The sequence below is a fragment of the Drosophila hydei genome, unplaced genomic scaffold, assembly GCF_003285905.1.
Source record: "Drosophila hydei strain 15085-1641.00,03,60 unplaced genomic scaffold, DhydRS2 tig00000296-arrow-arrow-pilon, whole genome shotgun sequence".
Classification (NCBI taxonomy): domain Eukaryota; kingdom Metazoa; phylum Arthropoda; class Insecta; order Diptera; family Drosophilidae; genus Drosophila; species Drosophila hydei.
The window spans coordinates 862,497-880,063 of NW_022045705.1; the positions used below are offsets into that span (position 1 = coordinate 862,497).

Below are 17,567 nucleotides of genomic sequence, written 5' to 3' on the forward strand. Positions count from 1 at the left end.
ACACACTATCGATTTGGGAAATTTAGTGATACGTGTTGCGATATTTCGATTAAAAAAGCATCACAAGTTCGGCCACACTTAACAGGGCACGTCACAGTATAATTTGTTTTTGTTTTCTTTTTTAAGCTACGCACAACAAAATGGTAATAGTTTGTGTGATACACGAAATTCAATAATATAGGCAAATTTTACATATTTTGCAGAGTGCATTGTTCAATTTTCAAAGCTTATTGTCGGTGATATTGCTACTAATATGCACCTGCGCCTATTTGCGTTCGCTCTTCCCCAGCATCATTGACCGCAATAAAACGGGGTAAGTACTTTAAATATATTTAATTATAACTTTGTTAAATGTTGCATTGGAAATTAATTTTACAGTTTGCTGGGAACATTTTGGAAGCTGGCGAGAATTGGGGAACGAAAGTCGCCTTGGGTTGGCGCCGCTTGCCTGATAATGGCTTTTACCGTTCTCTTTTGGAGTTAAGGTTCAATAAATAGAGCATTTGGAATTTCATTGAGTAGTCTTTAAGAGCCACTTGTTTATTTGTCCAATTTTCTTTACTATATTACTGTGAAACTTAAATTTTTTGTTTAGTATTTGCGTCAGTGTGACCTTGCTGTGATAAGGAACAAAATGTTCTGTGTGGGTACGCCGGTAACGAATGGCCGTTCTATGGGCTTTTATCTCTTGCAATTAGCTTCTACCCATGTTGGACTGCGTCAATATATGTCTAGTAAAGAAAACTGTTTGCTCGGTTCTAGACAATTCGTTTATAATAAAACGGTATAGTTTTTGTTACCATTATCATTGTCGCTGCTCTCTTTTCAGTGTGACCTGGCTGTGGTAAGTGAAAATTGCCAAATGCAGTATGCCGGCTACAAAGGATAGAATAGGGTTCTAAATTCGATCTGCGCTTGCTAAATTGAAATTTGCATAATTCAAAATCCTCAAATTCAGCTCGCAGATGTCCACTAGTCAGGAGGCACTTCGTCAATATGTAGCCAAGAGTAGAGCACAACTGCGGCAGATATTGCAACGTCTCAATTGGACAGAGCAAGGCGTGCAGCAGGTAAGTAAAAGATTGGCTTTATCAGCTGGATGCAAACTAATTTGTTTACTCCTTTAGTTGCATCGCCCGCTGTCTCAGCAGGAATACGTCGGCGCTGAGCAGCTGCCACCAAGCTGCTGTACTGCGGCAAAGCACAGTGTAAAGCTAAATGCCGCACAGTTGCAGCAACTGCTGCCGGGCAAGCATGTTGTTCCCATTGATTCTTTCGAAGATCTGCAATTGAACTATAGCGCAGAACAGAAGCTTATCCTCTATGAGCATGTGCTCAGCTGCACACCACGACAACAGCTCAGCTTCGAGCAGCAGGCGAATTTTGCTGAACTTGTGGCAGAGACAAAGAGAGCACATCAGAAAGCGAGAAGGCATCGCAAGAGCAAGATGACATTACTGGAGGAGATGCAGCAGCTCGTGCACCTCCAAATGCAGGCATTAACGCAACAGATACGGCAGCAGCAGCAGAAGCAAGAACAGCAGCAGCAGCGTTTTGTTGGTGGAGAACGCAGGGAACGGAAGCTGGGGCGATGGGATGACAGACGAAGGAGCAGGAGCAGGAGTAAAGGGACTCACAGAAGTAGCAGGAGTCGCAGTCATCTGAGGACTAGTCACAATTCCAGTAAAAACAGAAGTACTCAAAGGAGCACTGGAAATTCGAACGCCGGTAGAGGCAGTGACCGAAGCCAAAGGAACAGTCGAAGTCCGAACAGAAATCGTAGGGAAAGTCGAAGTCCGAACAGAAAACGTAGGGAAAGTCGAAGTCCGAACCGAAAACCCAGTAGGAGTCGAAAATCGAAACGGAGTCGAAAACACAGCCGCAGCTCTAGCGCAAGTCGAAGCAGCAATCGAAATGCGAGTCGTAGGCATAGGAAAAGCCCAAGATAGAGAATCAAATATTTAAGCAAATCTAATTTGATAAAGAGAAGGAAGTGAAAGACTTGACTTTGAGTCAAAGAAAGAGGCAGAATCAAAGCCGCAGATGCAGGGTAAATTTAATTTCGAATCCAAGTCGAAGAAAGATTCATAGTAGTCAAAGAAGGCGAAAGAAAGCCCTGAATTCTTGTTGGAGTCGAGGAAATTGTCGTAGCAGCAGCCGAAGGCGAGTTGATCCTGTGGAAGACGAAGTTCCAGGCGCCGCTTGGGGCAGTCGTCAAGGTCGAATTGTAAAATGAAAGTCCGACTCTGATCAGAAGTAAAGCATTCCAAGTCATATAACCTGGATTGTAGGCACAGAGAAATTTGGGAGCACCACGCACACAGGAGGAGCCGTAGCCGTAGTCATCTGAGCCAACTGCTCCGTAACAATTTGAGTTCGAATTTGAGATTAGAATTTGAATTGTTAATAGTTTTAATAGCAATTAAATTATTTATAAAGCGCCAATGTTCGCTGTCAATTGAAGCAACTGCATCGCATTCGCATTGATGGCAGTGCTTCACTTGGTGGAGACGCGTGTGCGCTTATTCCATGAGAAATTGATGCCATAATTCTTAACGCGCTCCTTTTTGGGCTTAAGATCGCCGTCGAGGAACCAGCGCCAGCCGTTGCGTTCACAATATGTAATGGCTTCCTCTTTGGAGCCAAATTTCACATTCATATTCGACAATGGATCGCCACTAAAATGAGTGCGAGAGGGAGAGGGAAATAGTCGGATGAGAGTCTCTGGAATGAATTTCTGTTTCGCTTACGTTGATGCCCAGCCCATGAGGGGGTTTTCCCAGCGTTCGCGATTGTCGAATTCAATTTGCCAAGTGTTTATATTGTCCGTTCCACTCTGCATTGCATTTTTGGGTGGCATATGAATGCGAACGCGACGATCTTTCAGATGCTCCTCGGGCACTCCGGAAATGGGGGCCAGATTAACTTCGACGGGTACGGTTATTTTGCCACTCAACTTATTGCGTTGCTCCAACTCGTCTGGACGTGCTAGCGCAGTGCTTGGATCAATTGGACCCCCATCTTGCGACGAGACCCAGCGGCGTGCCGTGCTGTAACAGTAAAAAAAAATTGCAGAGTTATCAGCTCCTAGCAAGTGGAGGGCCAGAAGCATTCGCCTTGCACTTACAACTGCATGGTGGGCGCTGTGCGCGCTAATGCCTGACGGATTAGCGACATTTTCTTTTGTTTTCCTCTTCACACAATTCCTAGCTATCAACGGCAAATCACAATAGAAATTACGTAAAATTTTGGAACACAAGCGTTTTCTTTTGTTGTTGTTCTCAACAGCTGTTTAGTAAGCACGGTGACAGCTTACTGACAGATATGTAACGCAAAGGTATATCGATATTTCTGCTTATTTAATACTAATTCATAATTATTCATTCGTAGTCCAATTAACATATATATTTTGCAATATATATACAAATTTAATAATAATAATATTAACTTTTATATCCCAATATTTCGTTGAAATATATGTATTAATTGTAATTCGCCACTAGCTATGATCACAGACAGCTGTTCTGTTTATCCTTGTTTAGTTTGAACTGTAGGTATTTTTGTAAACATATAGTATTTTTTATTGGTATGTAGTAAGTAAGCAATTATCGTTTAGGGCTGAACAGGAGCTGAAAAAAATTAATTCAGACAAACTGATGGATAATCAATGTAATAAAGTATATTTGTTCGTTATGTCAAAAACGAATATTGATACATAATTGTATATCAATAATATATAAATTTTATAGTACGATGTATCGTTTTCGTCAGCAATACCAAAACACTACCAGCTAGGATCAACAGACAGCTGTTTAGTGTGCCAGCTTTGGTAGCAGCATTAGGTATTTTTGTACAGGCACAGTATTTTATGTTGGTATTTAGTAAGTCAGTAATGGGCATTTAGGCGCATTCAGATTGCAGTCACGCTGCATACAAACAAGTCGAAATTTTCTGTGCAGCACCAGACAGAAGAAAGAGACAATTTGTTGTCATTGTTGTTGCAAAAGACGTGGCAAGGACACAATTATAAACGTTACACAAATTCAAGAGCTGAGGAATATAGACAGAAGCAAAGATGGGTGTACCAAAGTTTTTTCGTTATATCAGCGAACGCTATCCCTGCCTCAGTGAATTGGCGCGTGAGCATAGCGTAAGTATATACATACATACATATGCACTCACACTCGCTCTTATACATATATGTATGTATATATATGTATGGTATATGTATATGTGGAGGATAGCAAAGGGAGGTCACTGCAACCCCGTTCTCTCATTTAGATACCCGAATTTGACAATCTCTACCTGGACATGAACGGCATAGTCCACAATTGCTCGCATCCGGATGATAATAATATCCATTTCCATTTGGAGGAAGCGCAAATCTTTCAGGACATCTATAACTATATTGACAAGCTCTTCTATTTGATCAAGCCGCAGAAGTTGTTTTTTCTAGCTGTAGATGGCGTTGCACCACGTGCCAAAATGAATCAACAGCGCAGCCGACGCTTTCGCTCGGCCCGCGAAGCGGAGCAACTGGAGGCAAAGGCGCTGTTGCGTGGCGAAAAGCGTGAACACGAACGATTTGATAGCAATTGTATAACGCCGGGCACAGAGTTTATGGTGCGACTGCAAGCCGGCTTACGTTGTTTTCTACGCACGAAAATCTCGCAGGATCCGCTCTGGCAAAAGTGCCGAGTTATACTCAGTGGCCAGGAGACGCCCGGCGAGGGAGAGCACAAAATAATGGACTATATACGCTACATGAAAGCTCAGCCTAACTTCGATCCCAATACGAGGCACTGCCTCTACGGCTTGGATGCCGATTTGATTATCCTTGGACTCTGCACCCACGAGCTGCATTTCGTTGTGTTGCGCGAGGAGGTGAAATTTGGTAAAAACGTTAAACGTACATCCGTGGAGGAGACTCGTTTCTTTCTACTCCATTTGGGATTGTTGCGCGAATATCTGGAATTGGAGTTCCATGAGCTGTCGACACCGGAGCAAAAGTTGGATGTCGCTCAACTGATCGATGACTGGGTGCTGATGGGTTTCATGGTGGGCAATGATTTCATACCACATTTGCCGTGCCTACACATATCGTCGAATGCACTGCCCTTGCTCTATAAAACCTATATTCGGATCTACAAACAGCTAGGCGGCAATATCAATGAGCATGGCAAATTGAATTTGGATCGATTGCAACAGTTTCTGAACGCTCTGAGCGAAGTGGAGCTGCAGCTATTCGAGGAGCACAGCGACGATCTGAAATATATGAATGCCAAGACAGAGGCATTCGATGTGGATGTTGAGGAGATTAAGAATGGCAATGCTGAAGGCTATAATGATGATCTGGCAGCACTCATTGATGAGAGCATGAAGGTAAATCAAATATCCCAAATTAATTTCCCTTCATAATATGACCAATAATGCCTTCTAATCTCCCACATCTATTTCAATTTACTGTTTTTATTGAATATATCGCAAATTAATTTCCCTTTTTCAATTTGTCTTATAATTTGACTTTTTATTATTTAAATTAATTGCTTGAAAATATCTCAAATTCATTTAATTGGACCAAGTCCTTCGTTTACGGTACATAGTTTCCGCAACATAAATTTCCCATATAATTACCCTTAACAGTTCAACTGCAAAAAGTTCAAACCAGTTCCCCTGCATAATTTCATTGCATGTAGCAGGAAATTAACTTCCAATCGAATTTCCCATTTCAATGGTAAATTTTCCCTCTTTCGATTTCGACTGAGCGCATTGACCAAGTGCGTGCGAGCGTGCGAGAGCGAAAGCTTTTGCATTTGAATTGTGTATGAGAGCTTTCAATCATTGCAAGTGCCTGTATGCGGGTGAGTGGGTGTGCATCTGTCGAAATAGATTTCCAGTTAAGCTTTTGCATTGGCTGCTCGCCCGGGCAATGTGCGCGAGAGAGCAAACATCATTATGTTTTCTTTGGTTTGCATTGGCTGGGAGAGAATGCAATTTCCAATTGGAAACATTTCCAGCAACTGTTGATTTGATATTCGAATACCTTGGAGGGGAACTGGAAACTAATAAGAATCGATTATTGAAGCCATCGTTCAAATATGAAAATGGCACTTATAAAATTCAAATTTTCAAATTGCTCCTATGCAGCTCTACGATGATGACGATGATGTGGATCCGGACGATGAGCAAGCAGTGCTGCGTAACGAATTCCAGAACTATAAGCGCAATTATTATCGGAACAAGTTCAAGAACGAGATGCATGAGGACTTGATCAGAGACCTGAGCTATCATTATGTCAGTGCCGTGCAATGGGTACTCGATTATTATTATCGGGGCGTTCAGAGCTGGGACTGGTATTATCCCTATCATTATGCGCCCTTCATCAGCGATCTGAACCACATTCAGGATACCAAAGTCAACTTTGAGCTGGGCAAACCATTTTTGCCCTTCCAACAGGTAATTTTTTTTATTCAAACTAATTGCAATTGCTCGACTAGTAGGTGCCCTGTTTGTCGAGCATATCACACTGATATCTAAAGTAGAGGAACCCATCTTATCATTGCACTTCGAAAGCTTACAGGCTATATTTATAAACATATTGTATTCAATTATTCAACTTATCAAGAAGCTGACTTTTCAAGGTCTCAATCACTGTCAAGCCAATATGCCCACGCTCTTCATATGATTTTAAGCGCTTATAGGGTATACAATTCTGATCAATTCTATCATTTACAGCTACTTGCTGTGCTGCCAGCGGCTAGTGTTAATCTCCTGCCAGTGGCCTATCACGATTTGATGCTGAAGCCGACTAGTCCATTGGCTGAGTTTTATCCCACGGAATTTGAGAGCGATCTAAATGGCAAAAAGCACGACTGGGAGGCTGTGGTGCTGATACCCTTCATCGAAGAGAAACGTCTGCTGAGTGCCATGGCCGATTGTGAGCCGCTGCTGAGTAGCGAGGAGCGGGATAGGAATCGTCATGGACCGATGTACCAATACGATTACAGCGACAAGTCGCAGGGTCCTCTGAAGGGCTTGGCTCCACTCAAATCCCTGCAGCATGTCTTCTGCACGGAGGTGACTCGTTGGGCACATGAAATTGCCCTCAATTTGCCAAAAACTGTTTGCGTGGAGCTGGCAAATGCCTCACGTCACGTCTTCTTTCCAGGCTTTCCAACGATGAAACATTTGGAATTTGATGTAAGCTAGGAACCATCGAAATGGTGTAACTTGTAGTGACCTTTCCTTTCTCTCTCTTTTTCTATTCCAATCTTGCAGTTTGAGTTACGTCACGATCGTGTCAAGGTCTTCGAGCAGCCGAGTCGTAATCAAAGCATGGTTTTATTGCCTCGCAGGCGTGAAGCACAGGATGAGCTCAACTCAGTGGCTGCTCAGCATTTGGGACAGGTGGTGCACATCGGTTGGCCGCATTTGATCAAAGCCAAGGTGGAGAGCATAGCATCGCGCGATCAAGTGGTTGATCGCGATGGAACTCGATCCAATGAGCCCCGACGCTTCGACTCGGACTGCAAGTCGCTAGAGGAACAGTTGAGTGGTTGCAAGCAAAACCAAATTCTCATCAGTTTCTAGCCTCTCTTTTCCACTTGCATTTACAGTTTTAACAGCCGCATGGCCATCAAGTTTCCCAGCTACGATATTCTCCTTTATATACGTACCTATGCTGGCAGCGCGGTGGAATTTGGCCAGCGTGGCACTGTCTTCATGAAGGACTCGTGGAACAGCACCCTAACACCGTATCCAGCGCAGGGCGTGGTCACCGACCTCAAGGTGCGCGACAATATGCACGCTCAGTTCAATAAAATTGAGCAGCTTTTTCCAACGGGCAGCACGGTTTTCTTTATTGGCAATCCGTATGCCGGCAGCGAGGGTACTGTCCTGGATCCGATGCTCGTTTATAGTTGCGGACGTGTGCAGGGTATGTGCAAAGTTAATTTTCAATATTTGTTATTTACCGTTGTGTACCGTTATATGAATATTGTATTTAATACTGCAAAGATACCAAAGATGGAATGCCAATGGCCAATGCTTTTTAGACACCATTTTGCTTTCGTCCACCATTTTGATCTTTTGCACATCCTATGCATATGGCGTGCGACAAAAAGAGACAGGCAGAGTATCAAGATCAAACAACTACGCTCAGATTGCCGAATGGGCGTTGTGTGTACATATGTATGGGTATAGGTATATGTATGCAAGCATATATGTATGATGTGTATGTGTATGTATTCAAGCTTACATATGTTTGTATATGTGTACTTTTCTTTGTGTGTCTGTATGTGTATATGTGCATATGGTAAATGAGTGTATACATGTATGTAGCCTAGACATTGCCAGCTAGGAAGCAGTCAAAAAGTTGCTATGTTTGTCTCTTTCTATTACACATGATTTTCTAAGAGCCTTTATTGAGTAAACTCATTGGTTAAGTGAAAGCGAGATTAAGAAAATGGAAACGATAAGTGATTTCTTGTCTCTTTCTTTGCCCAGAGATCACAGCTAGAGTTTGCAAAATGGTGGACGAATATCAAACGGTATGTTGTCAGTTAATTAACTAACTTGCATATAATTTACAGTTAACATTCGTGTGGGCCCAGAGCCGCAGCTAATGGCCGCACGCCGGTTGCAAGAGCAACGGGATCGTGACTATATGAACTCGTACAAAGTATGCCGGGAATTGAATGTGAGCAGCAAATGCCTGGGACGTCTTACGGGCACCGTTTGGGTGGTGCTTGGGCCACGACGTGAAAAAATGGAGAACGTGTCCAAACATAATATTGGTCTGCAGCTAAAGTACCCACGTTTGAATGAGGAGCGCGCCGGCTATTGCCGTCGCTTGAACAATCAATGGTTCTACTCCTCGTTGGCGGTCGATCTCATGCACAGCTATATTGAATGTTATCCGGCCATTGTTGACTACTTCTCCAGCAGCAGCGATCGCGGGGAATTCGTCTACGAGGAGGACATCTTTCCCAATGAAATGGGTCAGCATCATATTGAAGATGTGGCCAATTGGGTGCGCCAACAGCCCCACATGAAAGTCGATCGCATAACGTGTGGATCCCGCACTGTTTGCAAGGAAACCGTTGAGCTACTAATCGAGGCTGTTGAAGAGTTGCGCCTACTGCCCGTCAAGAATGTCAAGCTGCAGGTGAAGCCACATTTGCTGATCAAACCAAATGTCACGCTGCCCGATGTCTATCGCAAACCGGGTGCAGTGCGCCTCTTCGATCGTGTTGTGGTCGTTCGCACCATCTATATGGTGCCCGTTGGCATCACAGGCATTGTTATTGGCATACACCCGGTAACGGATCCGAATCCAGTGCGTTTGGAGTGTCTGAATGCAGTGGAAACGTTCTGTGAGTTGCTCTTCGATAGGCCAGTAGCCAATTGTGGGGATATACACGGCATAGCTGACGAACGGGTCTACAAAGTGCCGGAGAGTGCCTTGGTCATCATCAACGCATCTGGTTAGCTTTGACATAGTTGTAAAAAGCAAGGGTTGCTAAATTTTACTGTTTCCTATTTCAGACAACAACGAGAAGCAGCAGCCAAAGCAAACAGCAGCTTCAACAGCAGCAACATCGTCTCCTCTCAATCAGCCCACGCACCATTTGAAGAGCCGCACGGAAGCAATGCGTCGCGATTGGCGCGAACAACAGCAACAGCAACGTTTTGTCACAGCAGCGAGCAGCAAATATAATGCAATTACCATGAACACGCGCATCGCGGATGAATTCTTTTTGCCCAGTGATGCGCCTGCCATGAGCTCAGCATCTGGATCAAGTGTAGCCTCCACCTCAGCAGCTGCTGCTGCGGCTGCAGCAGCTACGGTTGCCGATCAAGAGGCAGCATCTACCAGCTGTGCGAACAAGAAAGATCCGTTGCCCTTGCAGAATTGGCGCACCATGTGCAAGCAGACGCCTTTGCATGCTAGTCAACTCGAACAACAACAACAACAAGAACAACAACAACAGCAACAACAACAGCAACAACAGCAACAGCAACTGCAAGAACAAACGCGCAACAAAGGCGGCTCTGCCACGCCACATGATCAAACGCAGGCGCTGAAGCTGTTGCTAGGCCTGAAGCCAGCGCCTCAGCAAAAGCAGCAGCTGCAGCAACAACAACAACAGCAGCAACAGCAACAACAGCAACATCAATTAGCATTTCAAATGCAATCGCAGTTACCAACTCAAACACAGTCAACCAATGTTCCGTCCAATACACAGCCGCTGCTAATGCCTCAAGCGCCGCTGCCTAGTCAAATGCCTGTAAGCTATTTGTTAGATAAAGAGTCGGTTAAAGTTCTGCTTCTTCTGTGTGATGGGAACTGCAGCTTTAGCTATATTTAGACACAGCTGTTTCATAGATCTATTATAATAATGAAACTCTCTATTACAGAAATTGCCCCAACCGCCACTCTTCTGGCAACGCGAAGCCCAACAGCAAGCCAAGTTGCAATCGGAGCTAATTGCCTCGCAGCAATGGGACAAGCGTGGGCAACCAGCGCAACAGGATTTGTCAGCAGCGCCAAACGTAATGCGACCGCAGCTGCTGAGGCCGCAGCCACAGCCAGCAATGCAGGCGCCACAACAACAACAACAGCAACAACAACAACAGCAACAGCAACAGCAACAACACCCCCAAGCACTTGCCAACACAACTGTGCACGCAATTAGACCAACACCTCAGCTGGCTATGCAGCTGCCACACCAACAGCTACCACAACAGCTGCCAATGCCAGCACTTTTCATGCCACCTCCGCCATCCAATGGCAGCTACAACAAGGGCTACGCACGCTACAACAGCAACAGCAGCAGCACTGCGAACTTCTATCCCAACAACAACAACTACAGCAACAATAGCAGTAGTAGCAACAACAGCAGCAACAACAATCGGCAATCTGATGGCAACTTCTATGGAAATTCGAGCCAACGACGCACATACACCTCCATCCAGGACTTTGTACCCATACAGGCCTATCGGCCCAAGAAATCGCAACGTCCAGGTGGTGGCCAGGCTCAAGGTCAAGTCCAATGCGAGCAGCCAATGGTATGACGGATCAATCATTTAGCAAGTTTACTGATTGATTGCTTGAAAGCCCAATGATTGAGTGACTGATAGTGGGACATATGAACAAATATCACACTTGTACAAGCTGATTGCGAGCAGCATAGATCAATCTCTTCATCAATCATTTGGTTGTTTATTTTGATTGATTAGCAAGACAACCTACATATATATATATATATTTAAATGAATCTGTACTGATTGATGTCAAAATGTAGCTTGTAGTCGGCTGATCGATTGACTGAACTGACTGATTGGTGATAAAGTTGCATACATCTTGAGTAAATTACCTATATTATATACATAAGTAAAGCGCTATTTATCAATTGAAACACTTTAAGGAAGCTTCAGTCATTTGATTGAATCAAAACAGTCTCGAAGGCATCATATCTAAAGTAAGCAGATAGCTGTACAATAATAAGAGCAGCTTCCAGACCAATTGATCGACTGATTGATTGTTAGTGCGCATCATTCATTTAGCAATCATTGACTGAGTTGATTGACGAACGCCTGACTGTACGAAACAATGCAATTGCTGAGCTCAAGTTCATTTATTATTGATTGACTGACTGATGAGTGCGTGATTGACTAACACTCCACTTCTTCCCGCTTGCAGGATAAATTGGAAACGGTCAACAGCTGCGTCGCTGTCGATGCTCAGCACGGACTGCAGCAGGCGAGCAGCTCAATAGATGCAGCTGCAGCTTCAGCAGCACAGCAAACGGGCGATGAGGCGAGTTCGGAGCTAATGAGAACTCTCAAAATAACGGTAAATACATATACAATTTAATTGAAATTTATGGACTGACCTATTGATTGACTGACAAGGCAGAATTTCAATTGCTAGAGCTCAAATTAAAGTTTTTAATTTAGACGCATTAAGTTGGAAAACGTTTTTATAAATTCCGCTTAATTATGTGAAATATGGACGAAATGTGCTTAAATGAAAGTGAGCTTAAAACTTTGATCTGTATGGCACGATATTCTATTAAAAGATAAGTTTTCTTGGCAAATTGAGGCTTTTTATGGCATATCTGTTGATGGAATTGAAAATGAGTGGAAAATATAATATCAATATTACCTTTTCTCTCCCTTTCTTTCTCTCTCTCTCTCTCTCTCTCTCTCTCTCTCTCTCTCTCTCTCTCTCCCTCTCTCCCTCTCCTTCTCTTCCACCCTCTACCTCTCTCTCTCTTTGTGCTCCTAGCCTTCAAACACAGAAGCCAGCACAAGTGCAGCCTCTGCCCAAGCAGAGGAAACAGTTCCCACAAAGGTAATATATCTACATCTATACATATATATATGATTATATATATATATTCATATTCATATTCGTACTCATTTGTATATCTACTCTTCACGTTTATTCCACAGCCAAAGGTGGTTTGGAAGCCGCGAGTTCCGCGCATTGGCGCCAAATTCGATTTGGAATACATCATGCCCTAAATAGGACTATAACTTGAATGGAATAAGACTAAACGAAGAATCCTCTAAATAGAATTTTGTTATATTTGTTTTTATTTTGTTTTCTGTTAGTTGGTTTTCATTCAACATCATAATCCACTTCGGTTCACGTAACAAATTCTAAATTTTCCATTTTTTTATTTCTCACGTTTTCAATTTGCTGATTTTATTTTGATGATTCTGGAGCAAGGACGGCTCCTTTCGACTGCTATGAATAGACATTAGTATTATAAATAGAGCGCGAGAATTGTATATTTATATATTAATTTTACTATATATATTATATATGTAGTTGTGTATATATCAGCACGATTTGCTAAGCACAAACTAAAAAAAAAATAGAAAATGAAAATCGAGAATTGAAATTGAAATAAAAATACTAAAAATTTGTTATTGAAAATCAAACACAATAATATAAGAGAATACTCTATAATATAAGATTAAACCTCTTCAAGAAGCAAAAAAGAGACAAAGCAAAAGAGAGCACGACAGAGAGAGAGAGAGAGAGAGCGAGCGAGCGAGAGAGAGTTAGATAAAGTGATCTTTCTTCAAGAAAAACACAAATGTAACGATTTCTATTCAAATTCCTATTACTTAAGTATGTGTGTAATAAAGGAAAAAGTCTGTTTTGTTATTCAGAAATTGATTTAAATACAATTTATTCACTTTTCTTAAATGTCTAACAAAATAAACTAAAGAAATCTAATAGGGAAAGAGAGAGAGAGAGACGGCAGCATATGTGTACCTATAAAATTCATTAAATCTCAAATACCACGTACTTCAATTGTTTTTTTCCTCTATTTTCAATAACTCAGAAATTTGAACTTATTTATTAGCAACAACAATGAAGGTGTCTCAATATATGCGCCTGCACTATACGCGGCTGCAGTTAAACCTCTATTGGTGTGTATCTTGACTAAGGCGTGCACCAATCGATGCAAAAGTTGTTGGTTTGAATCTTGACTAAAACTTGCTTTAACCAATTCTATTATGCAGTGCTTGTATATTATTAGGCATTATTGTTTAAAAACTAAGTTACTTTGTTTATTTTAACAATATCAGAAATTACAATTAACAATGTTAGGTGAATTGAATTGGTTTGCGTCTCTCCTGCACAACCATGCACTAAATGACACTGAGTTTACACTGCTGGCTCGTATAAATAGGCATGCTTAGTTTAAGGAATCACTTGTTTTTCATGCAGCTGCGACGATGACGCAGTATATCGACCTTCGATAAGTTTAGATGGCGTCCACAGCACTCGCAATAATGGTCGCTGCCACCACGTGAGCTGCTGGAGGGCACCACAGTCGCTTCCCGGTCGTTTGGCACACGTTTTCGTTGCTCTGTCTTGCACTGTGAGCGATGCAGCAGCTGATCCAACACATCGAACTGCTCCAGCTCGTAATCACAGCGGGGACACTGCCAAGGCTGCGCTTGAAGTGCCGCCTCCATGGCTAACGTCCAGGGCAGCTCTGCCAAGCAGCCATAGACCACATGCTCAGAGATGTTGAGGCCGCCCTTCTCCTCGTTCTCGCTCAGCGGAAAGTCGGCGGCAAAGGGATTCGATGAGAGGGAGGAGAGTCGATAAGATGGAGGAGAGCGTGTGTAGAGCGTCTTCTGGTCGGCAGGTAGCAGGCGCTTAATGCTGTAGGCGACATCTAGACTCATATAGTCTAGCAGATCGGACCAGAGCGAATCGCTGCCAGCGAACAGATCAGCAGCAGCAGCACCGGAGCTTGAATCAGTGCTGTTGAGCTCTGCAAAAGAATTGGTTTAGTTGCATGAGGCATGGACGATTCGGCAGTTACGCACCGTTGAGCTTGTCGTAGAGTCGACTGCTCCAGCGTCTTCTTAGCTCGATGGCCTTGCTCAGCAGCTGCAGCCCGCTGCCTGGCTGTGGAAAATCCAAGCTCAGCCAGCCATCGCAAACGATGCGGGAGAGGCCCACATTCGTATCGATGGCATAGCCAAAGAGCAGCAATGTTTGAGCTGCAGGCAAACGGATGCAGTTCATCAAATATGGCTTGGCTGTTTCCAATAAAGATCTGCGGAGACGATAACACGATTATTCACACATTACATTTCGAGTTTTTCGATCTTACTGATAGCAGAGCAACTGATGTCGTTCGCTAAGCGGCTGCTTGGGCGTATAGTAGAACGGCTTCTCCTGTAGATCGCTTTCTGCGAGCTTTAACAGCTCAAAGTTCTTGGCAAAGTATGCATTTGGGTGCAGGGAGAGAAATGGTTTGACCTGGGTGTGAAAGAACTGCTGGCTGGCGCCTTTGCAATAGTTAAACTCATCCGCAATCGCCAGCTGTGGATAAAAGCCGCTCACCAGGAGCAGCTTCAGCAGAACAACATCGCGATGGCTTTCCAAGTGGGAGGAACGTGAGAGCAGAGTTAGCTGTCGATGATCATGACGCAGTCGAAAGTCTACATCGCGCATATCCCCGCCCAGCTCTTCGTCGTCCTCCTGTTCCGCTTCATGATGCTGGCGCTTGAGCAGCTTACGCTGCCTGGGCTGTTCGTAACGCTGACGACGTTTCAGCGCCTTCAGCTGACGCAATTCCCCATGGCGACGCGCACGTTCCTTGCTATCCAGTTGCTCATTTTTGGGCGTCACCATGCGACAACTTTCAAGTATACGCTGGAATTGCTGACGCAGCTTGCAAAGCTCATAGAAGCGCTGCTCCTCAATGCCAAGCTTTTGGCACCATTTCCTGGTGCTCTCCCTGGACATCTTCAGCTGCAGCCATTGGTGAAACGCACGCAACAGCGTGAATAGATCTCCTTGATCGGTTTCGTACGGCTGACGCTCACGTTCGCAACGTTGGTCGGTGTGCGCGCGCGTTGTCAACGGATTTTGTACGCTCAGCATGGCAGCCAACGTAAGCAACTGTTCGAGCTCTGGAAATACGCAGCCCATGAGCAACATTTTGCCAATAGACAGCTCAACGGGCAAATGCGCCAACGAGCTGCCCAGTGGCGTGATTTTCTCCTCTACACTCAACGCGCACTGCTCCGAAAGAGCAAGAAAGAGAGAGAGAGAGATCTGGGATTAGAGCTTGGCTCTCAACAGCTGAGCAGCTTCTAACTTACATGCTGCTTGAGTGAGAGAATGGTTTGCTCTATGCGCTCCACATCGGGGGCTTCTATAAAAGGAAAGGCGCGCACATCCGGCAAGCCCATGGAGACCATTTGCAACAGCATTGTGTCTAAGGGCACGCGATAGATCTCTGGCAAAGGATATGCCTCAAACGCATCGAATTGCTGTTGTGTGTAGAGCCTAAAGCAGACCTGAAAGAGACAGAGTCAGTCAACAATTGGCTTGTGATGCATGGGGCATGTGGCATATGCTTCTATAGTTACTAACGCCTGGTCCTGTGCGTCCAGCACGACCTTTGCGCTGCTCCGCTGAGGATTTGGATACCCAAAACTCTTTGAGACGCTGCCCCTTGCAGCTGGCATCGTAGCTCATCTCCTTCACCTTACCAGAGTCGATGACAAAGCGAACGCCATCGACAGTCAGCGATGTCTCAGCTATGTTCGTAGAGACGATGCACTTACGCATGCCTTCGGGCGCATAATCGAAGACTTTATCTTGTTCTGCTAAAGCTAAGCCGCTGTGCAATGGCAGCAGCAGCCATTGGGTCTGCTCCTTTGCATATTCCTTGACAGCCTCGCAAATGGCATCGATTTCATTGACGCCGCTGACAAATATCAAAACATCACCACGTTCGCTGACTGGAAAAGTAAGACTCATTAGACTTGCATTGGCTGTAAGTGAAAACTCTTCTTACTTGGATATTGTTGATCAATGAGGCTGATCACCTGGATAAATGGGGCCGGATCAATTCGAGAGCTCTTTTCACGTTTGCTCCCAGCTGTGGCCTGTCCTGCTTTCAATTCCAGCGCCGGAGGCGGCATATACTTTAGCTTGATGGGAAACAAGCGACCAGGCACTTGCAGCAGGCGTGCGCCCTCCTCCTTGAAGTAGCCATGGAATAGCTCAACATTGATCGTTGCCGACATTAGAATCACTTTTAGTTGCGGCTTGGCACGCAGCAAACATTTCGTTACGCCCAGCAGAAAGTCACCAAAGAGATTCCGTTCGTGTATCTCATCCAGTATGAGCACATCGTACTGTTCCAAATTGTCTGCCATTGCCAGCTGCCGTAAGAGCAATCCCTCGGTTATGAACAGAATATGCGTTTGCTGTGTTCGATTCCGTTCAAAGCGTATCTGAAAGCCCACCTTGCTGCCATAGTCGTCCAGTAGTTCGTGGGCTACTCTCTTTGAAAGCGAGACGCAGGCCAAGCGACGTGGCTGTGTGCAAGCTGCAGAGGATTAGAGAAGGACTAGGATTAGCTAAAGATATTAGCTTGCTCGTTGGACGTACCTATGCTGCGGTAGCCAAATTCGTAGAGATATTGGGGCACTTGCGTACTTTTTCCACAGCCTGTGTCACCGGCCACAATGAGCACACGGCTCGTCTCTAGCGAGCTACGCAAGTCCTGCTTGAAACGTGCAATAGGTAGTGCCTTTTGAGCTTCTCTCAGTTTCTTTATACGATTAAACTTCTCCTTTTGCTTAAAGTCCAAATATATGAGCAGCAGCTGTTGGAATTGTGTTTGCAGCTCCTCAATGCCGTGATCTTTAACCTGATCATCATCTAGCTGTAGCGACAGATGCTTGCTCTTATGATATGGGTGCGGCTGCTGATGCTCGGAATCATGGAGCAGGAAAGGCAGCACCGGCTGCCCCATGTTACGCAGCATGGATTCATATTTGTTGACGAACTGCCAGAAATCTGACTCATTCTCCACGAGGCTGACCGGGTGTCTGGTGTTCTTGGTGAACAGGTGATTACTTAATGTTGATTTGTGATCTAAAAAACTGAAATCCACTAAATTAAGCGGCTGACGTGTGGAATTATGGCGTTTTTTGACTGTTTTGCTTGATCTGCAGCTCATTTTCAGAGGTAAACAAATAGTGATGGTAAATCGTTATAGACG

At 44.3% G+C, this 17,567-nt stretch overlaps 5 protein-coding genes across 6 annotated transcripts; 3 read left to right on the forward strand and 2 right to left on the reverse strand.

The window, feature by feature from the left end:
- The first annotated feature begins 46 nt into the window (after positions 1 to 46).
- On the forward strand, positions 47 to 514 carry LOC111604186 (protein kish). Its single transcript, XM_023322181.2, has 3 exons — positions 47 to 143; positions 204 to 313; positions 379 to 514. Exons 1-3 carry the CDS (start codon positions 141 to 143, stop codon positions 482 to 484), a joined length of 219 nt encoding a protein of 72 aa, XP_023177949.1. The 5' UTR covers positions 47 to 140; the 3' UTR covers positions 485 to 514.
- Positions 515 to 522: 8 nt separating this feature from the next.
- LOC115483035 (probable basic-leucine zipper transcription factor Q) lies at positions 523 to 2,350 on the forward strand. Its single transcript, XM_030223824.1, has 4 exons — positions 523 to 844; positions 959 to 1,070; positions 1,128 to 1,809; positions 2,292 to 2,350. The coding sequence occupies exons 1-4, from the start codon at positions 708 to 710 to the stop codon at positions 2,348 to 2,350; spliced, it is 990 nt and encodes a 329-aa protein (XP_030079684.1). The 5' UTR covers positions 523 to 707.
- Positions 2,351 to 2,394: 44 nt separating this feature from the next.
- LOC111604737 (NADH dehydrogenase [ubiquinone] iron-sulfur protein 4, mitochondrial) lies at positions 2,395 to 3,314 on the reverse strand. The gene is made up of 3 exons (XM_023322914.2): positions 3,128 to 3,314; positions 2,751 to 3,050; positions 2,395 to 2,678 (listed from the first exon to the last, which is right to left on the reverse strand). The coding sequence occupies exons 1-3, from the start codon at positions 3,175 to 3,177 to the stop codon at positions 2,498 to 2,500; spliced, it is 531 nt and encodes a 176-aa protein (XP_023178682.1). The 5' UTR covers positions 3,178 to 3,314; the 3' UTR covers positions 2,395 to 2,497.
- A 373-nt stretch (positions 3,315 to 3,687) lies between these two features.
- Positions 3,688 to 12,889, forward strand: LOC111598418 (5'-3' exoribonuclease 1). Of its 2 annotated transcripts, XM_023313696.2 has the most exons (12): positions 3,688 to 4,150; positions 4,282 to 5,382; positions 6,148 to 6,456; positions 6,736 to 7,200; positions 7,279 to 7,547; positions 7,617 to 7,936; positions 8,592 to 9,485; positions 9,547 to 10,289; positions 10,420 to 11,070; positions 11,705 to 11,857; positions 12,293 to 12,358; positions 12,460 to 12,886. In XM_023313696.2, exons 1-12 carry the CDS (start codon positions 4,076 to 4,078, stop codon positions 12,529 to 12,531), a joined length of 5,118 nt encoding a protein of 1,705 aa, XP_023169464.2. In that variant the 5' UTR covers positions 3,688 to 4,075; the 3' UTR covers positions 12,532 to 12,886. The 2 variants fall into 2 exon arrangements, with proteins under 2 accessions (XP_023169464.2, XP_023169541.2); XM_023313773.2 differs by lacking the exon at positions 12,293 to 12,358 and having other exon boundaries at positions 12,460 to 12,889.
- A 703-nt stretch (positions 12,890 to 13,592) lies between these two features.
- Positions 13,593 to 17,566, reverse strand: LOC111595559 (probable ATP-dependent RNA helicase DHX34). The gene is made up of 7 exons (XM_023309395.2): positions 16,952 to 17,566; positions 16,353 to 16,889; positions 15,926 to 16,296; positions 15,652 to 15,849; positions 14,655 to 15,568; positions 14,365 to 14,597; positions 13,593 to 14,309 (listed from the first exon to the last, which is right to left on the reverse strand). The coding sequence occupies exons 1-7, from the start codon at positions 17,523 to 17,525 to the stop codon at positions 13,735 to 13,737; spliced, it is 3,402 nt and encodes a 1,133-aa protein (XP_023165163.2). The 5' UTR covers positions 17,526 to 17,566; the 3' UTR covers positions 13,593 to 13,734.
- Between the last annotated feature and the right edge of the window lies 1 nt (position 17,567).

Excerpts from the sequence above, each read along its gene's own strand:
- LOC111604186 (XM_023322181.2), top strand. Across the intron at positions 314-378 it reads ATTGACCGCAATAAAACGGG|TTTGCTGGGAACATTTTGGA; the intron begins GTAAGTACTTTA and ends TTAATTTTACAG.
- LOC115483035 (XM_030223824.1), top strand. The coding sequence starts at position 708 with ATGTTGGACTGCGTCAATATATGTCTAGTAAAGAAAACTGTTTGCTCG. Across the intron at positions 845-958 it reads TTCAGTGTGACCTGGCTGTG|CTCGCAGATGTCCACTAGTC; the intron begins GTAAGTGAAAAT and ends CCTCAAATTCAG. Across the intron at positions 1,071-1,127 it reads CAGAGCAAGGCGTGCAGCAG|TTGCATCGCCCGCTGTCTCA; the intron begins GTAAGTAAAAGA and ends TTACTCCTTTAG.
- LOC111604737 (XM_023322914.2), bottom strand. The coding sequence starts at position 3,177 with ATGTCGCTAATCCGTCAGGCATTAGCGCGCACAGCGCCCACCATGCAG. Across the intron at positions 3,051-3,127 it reads ACAGCGCCCACCATGCAGTT|CACGGCACGCCGCTGGGTCT; the intron begins GTAAGTGCAAGG and ends TTACTGTTACAG. Across the intron at positions 2,679-2,750 it reads CTCATGGGCTGGGCATCAAC|TGGCGATCCATTGTCGAATA; the intron begins GTAAGCGAAACA and ends CACTCATTTTAG.
- LOC111598418 (XM_023313696.2), top strand. The coding sequence starts at position 4,076 with ATGGGTGTACCAAAGTTTTTTCGTTATATCAGCGAACGCTATCCCTGC. Across the intron at positions 6,457-6,735 it reads CATTTTTGCCCTTCCAACAG|CTACTTGCTGTGCTGCCAGC; the intron begins GTAATTTTTTTT and ends TATCATTTACAG. Across the intron at positions 10,290-10,419 it reads CGCTGCCTAGTCAAATGCCT|AAATTGCCCCAACCGCCACT; the intron begins GTAAGCTATTTG and ends TCTCTATTACAG.
- LOC111595559 (XM_023309395.2), bottom strand. The coding sequence starts at position 17,525 with ATGAGCTGCAGATCAAGCAAAACAGTCAAAAAACGCCATAATTCCACA. Across the intron at positions 16,297-16,352 it reads CATTGATCAACAATATCCAA|TCAGCGAACGTGGTGATGTT; the intron begins GTAAGAAGAGTT and ends TTACTTTTCCAG. Across the intron at positions 15,850-15,925 it reads CTGGACGCACAGGACCAGGC|GTCTGCTTTAGGCTCTACAC; the intron begins GTTAGTAACTAT and ends TGTCTCTTTCAG.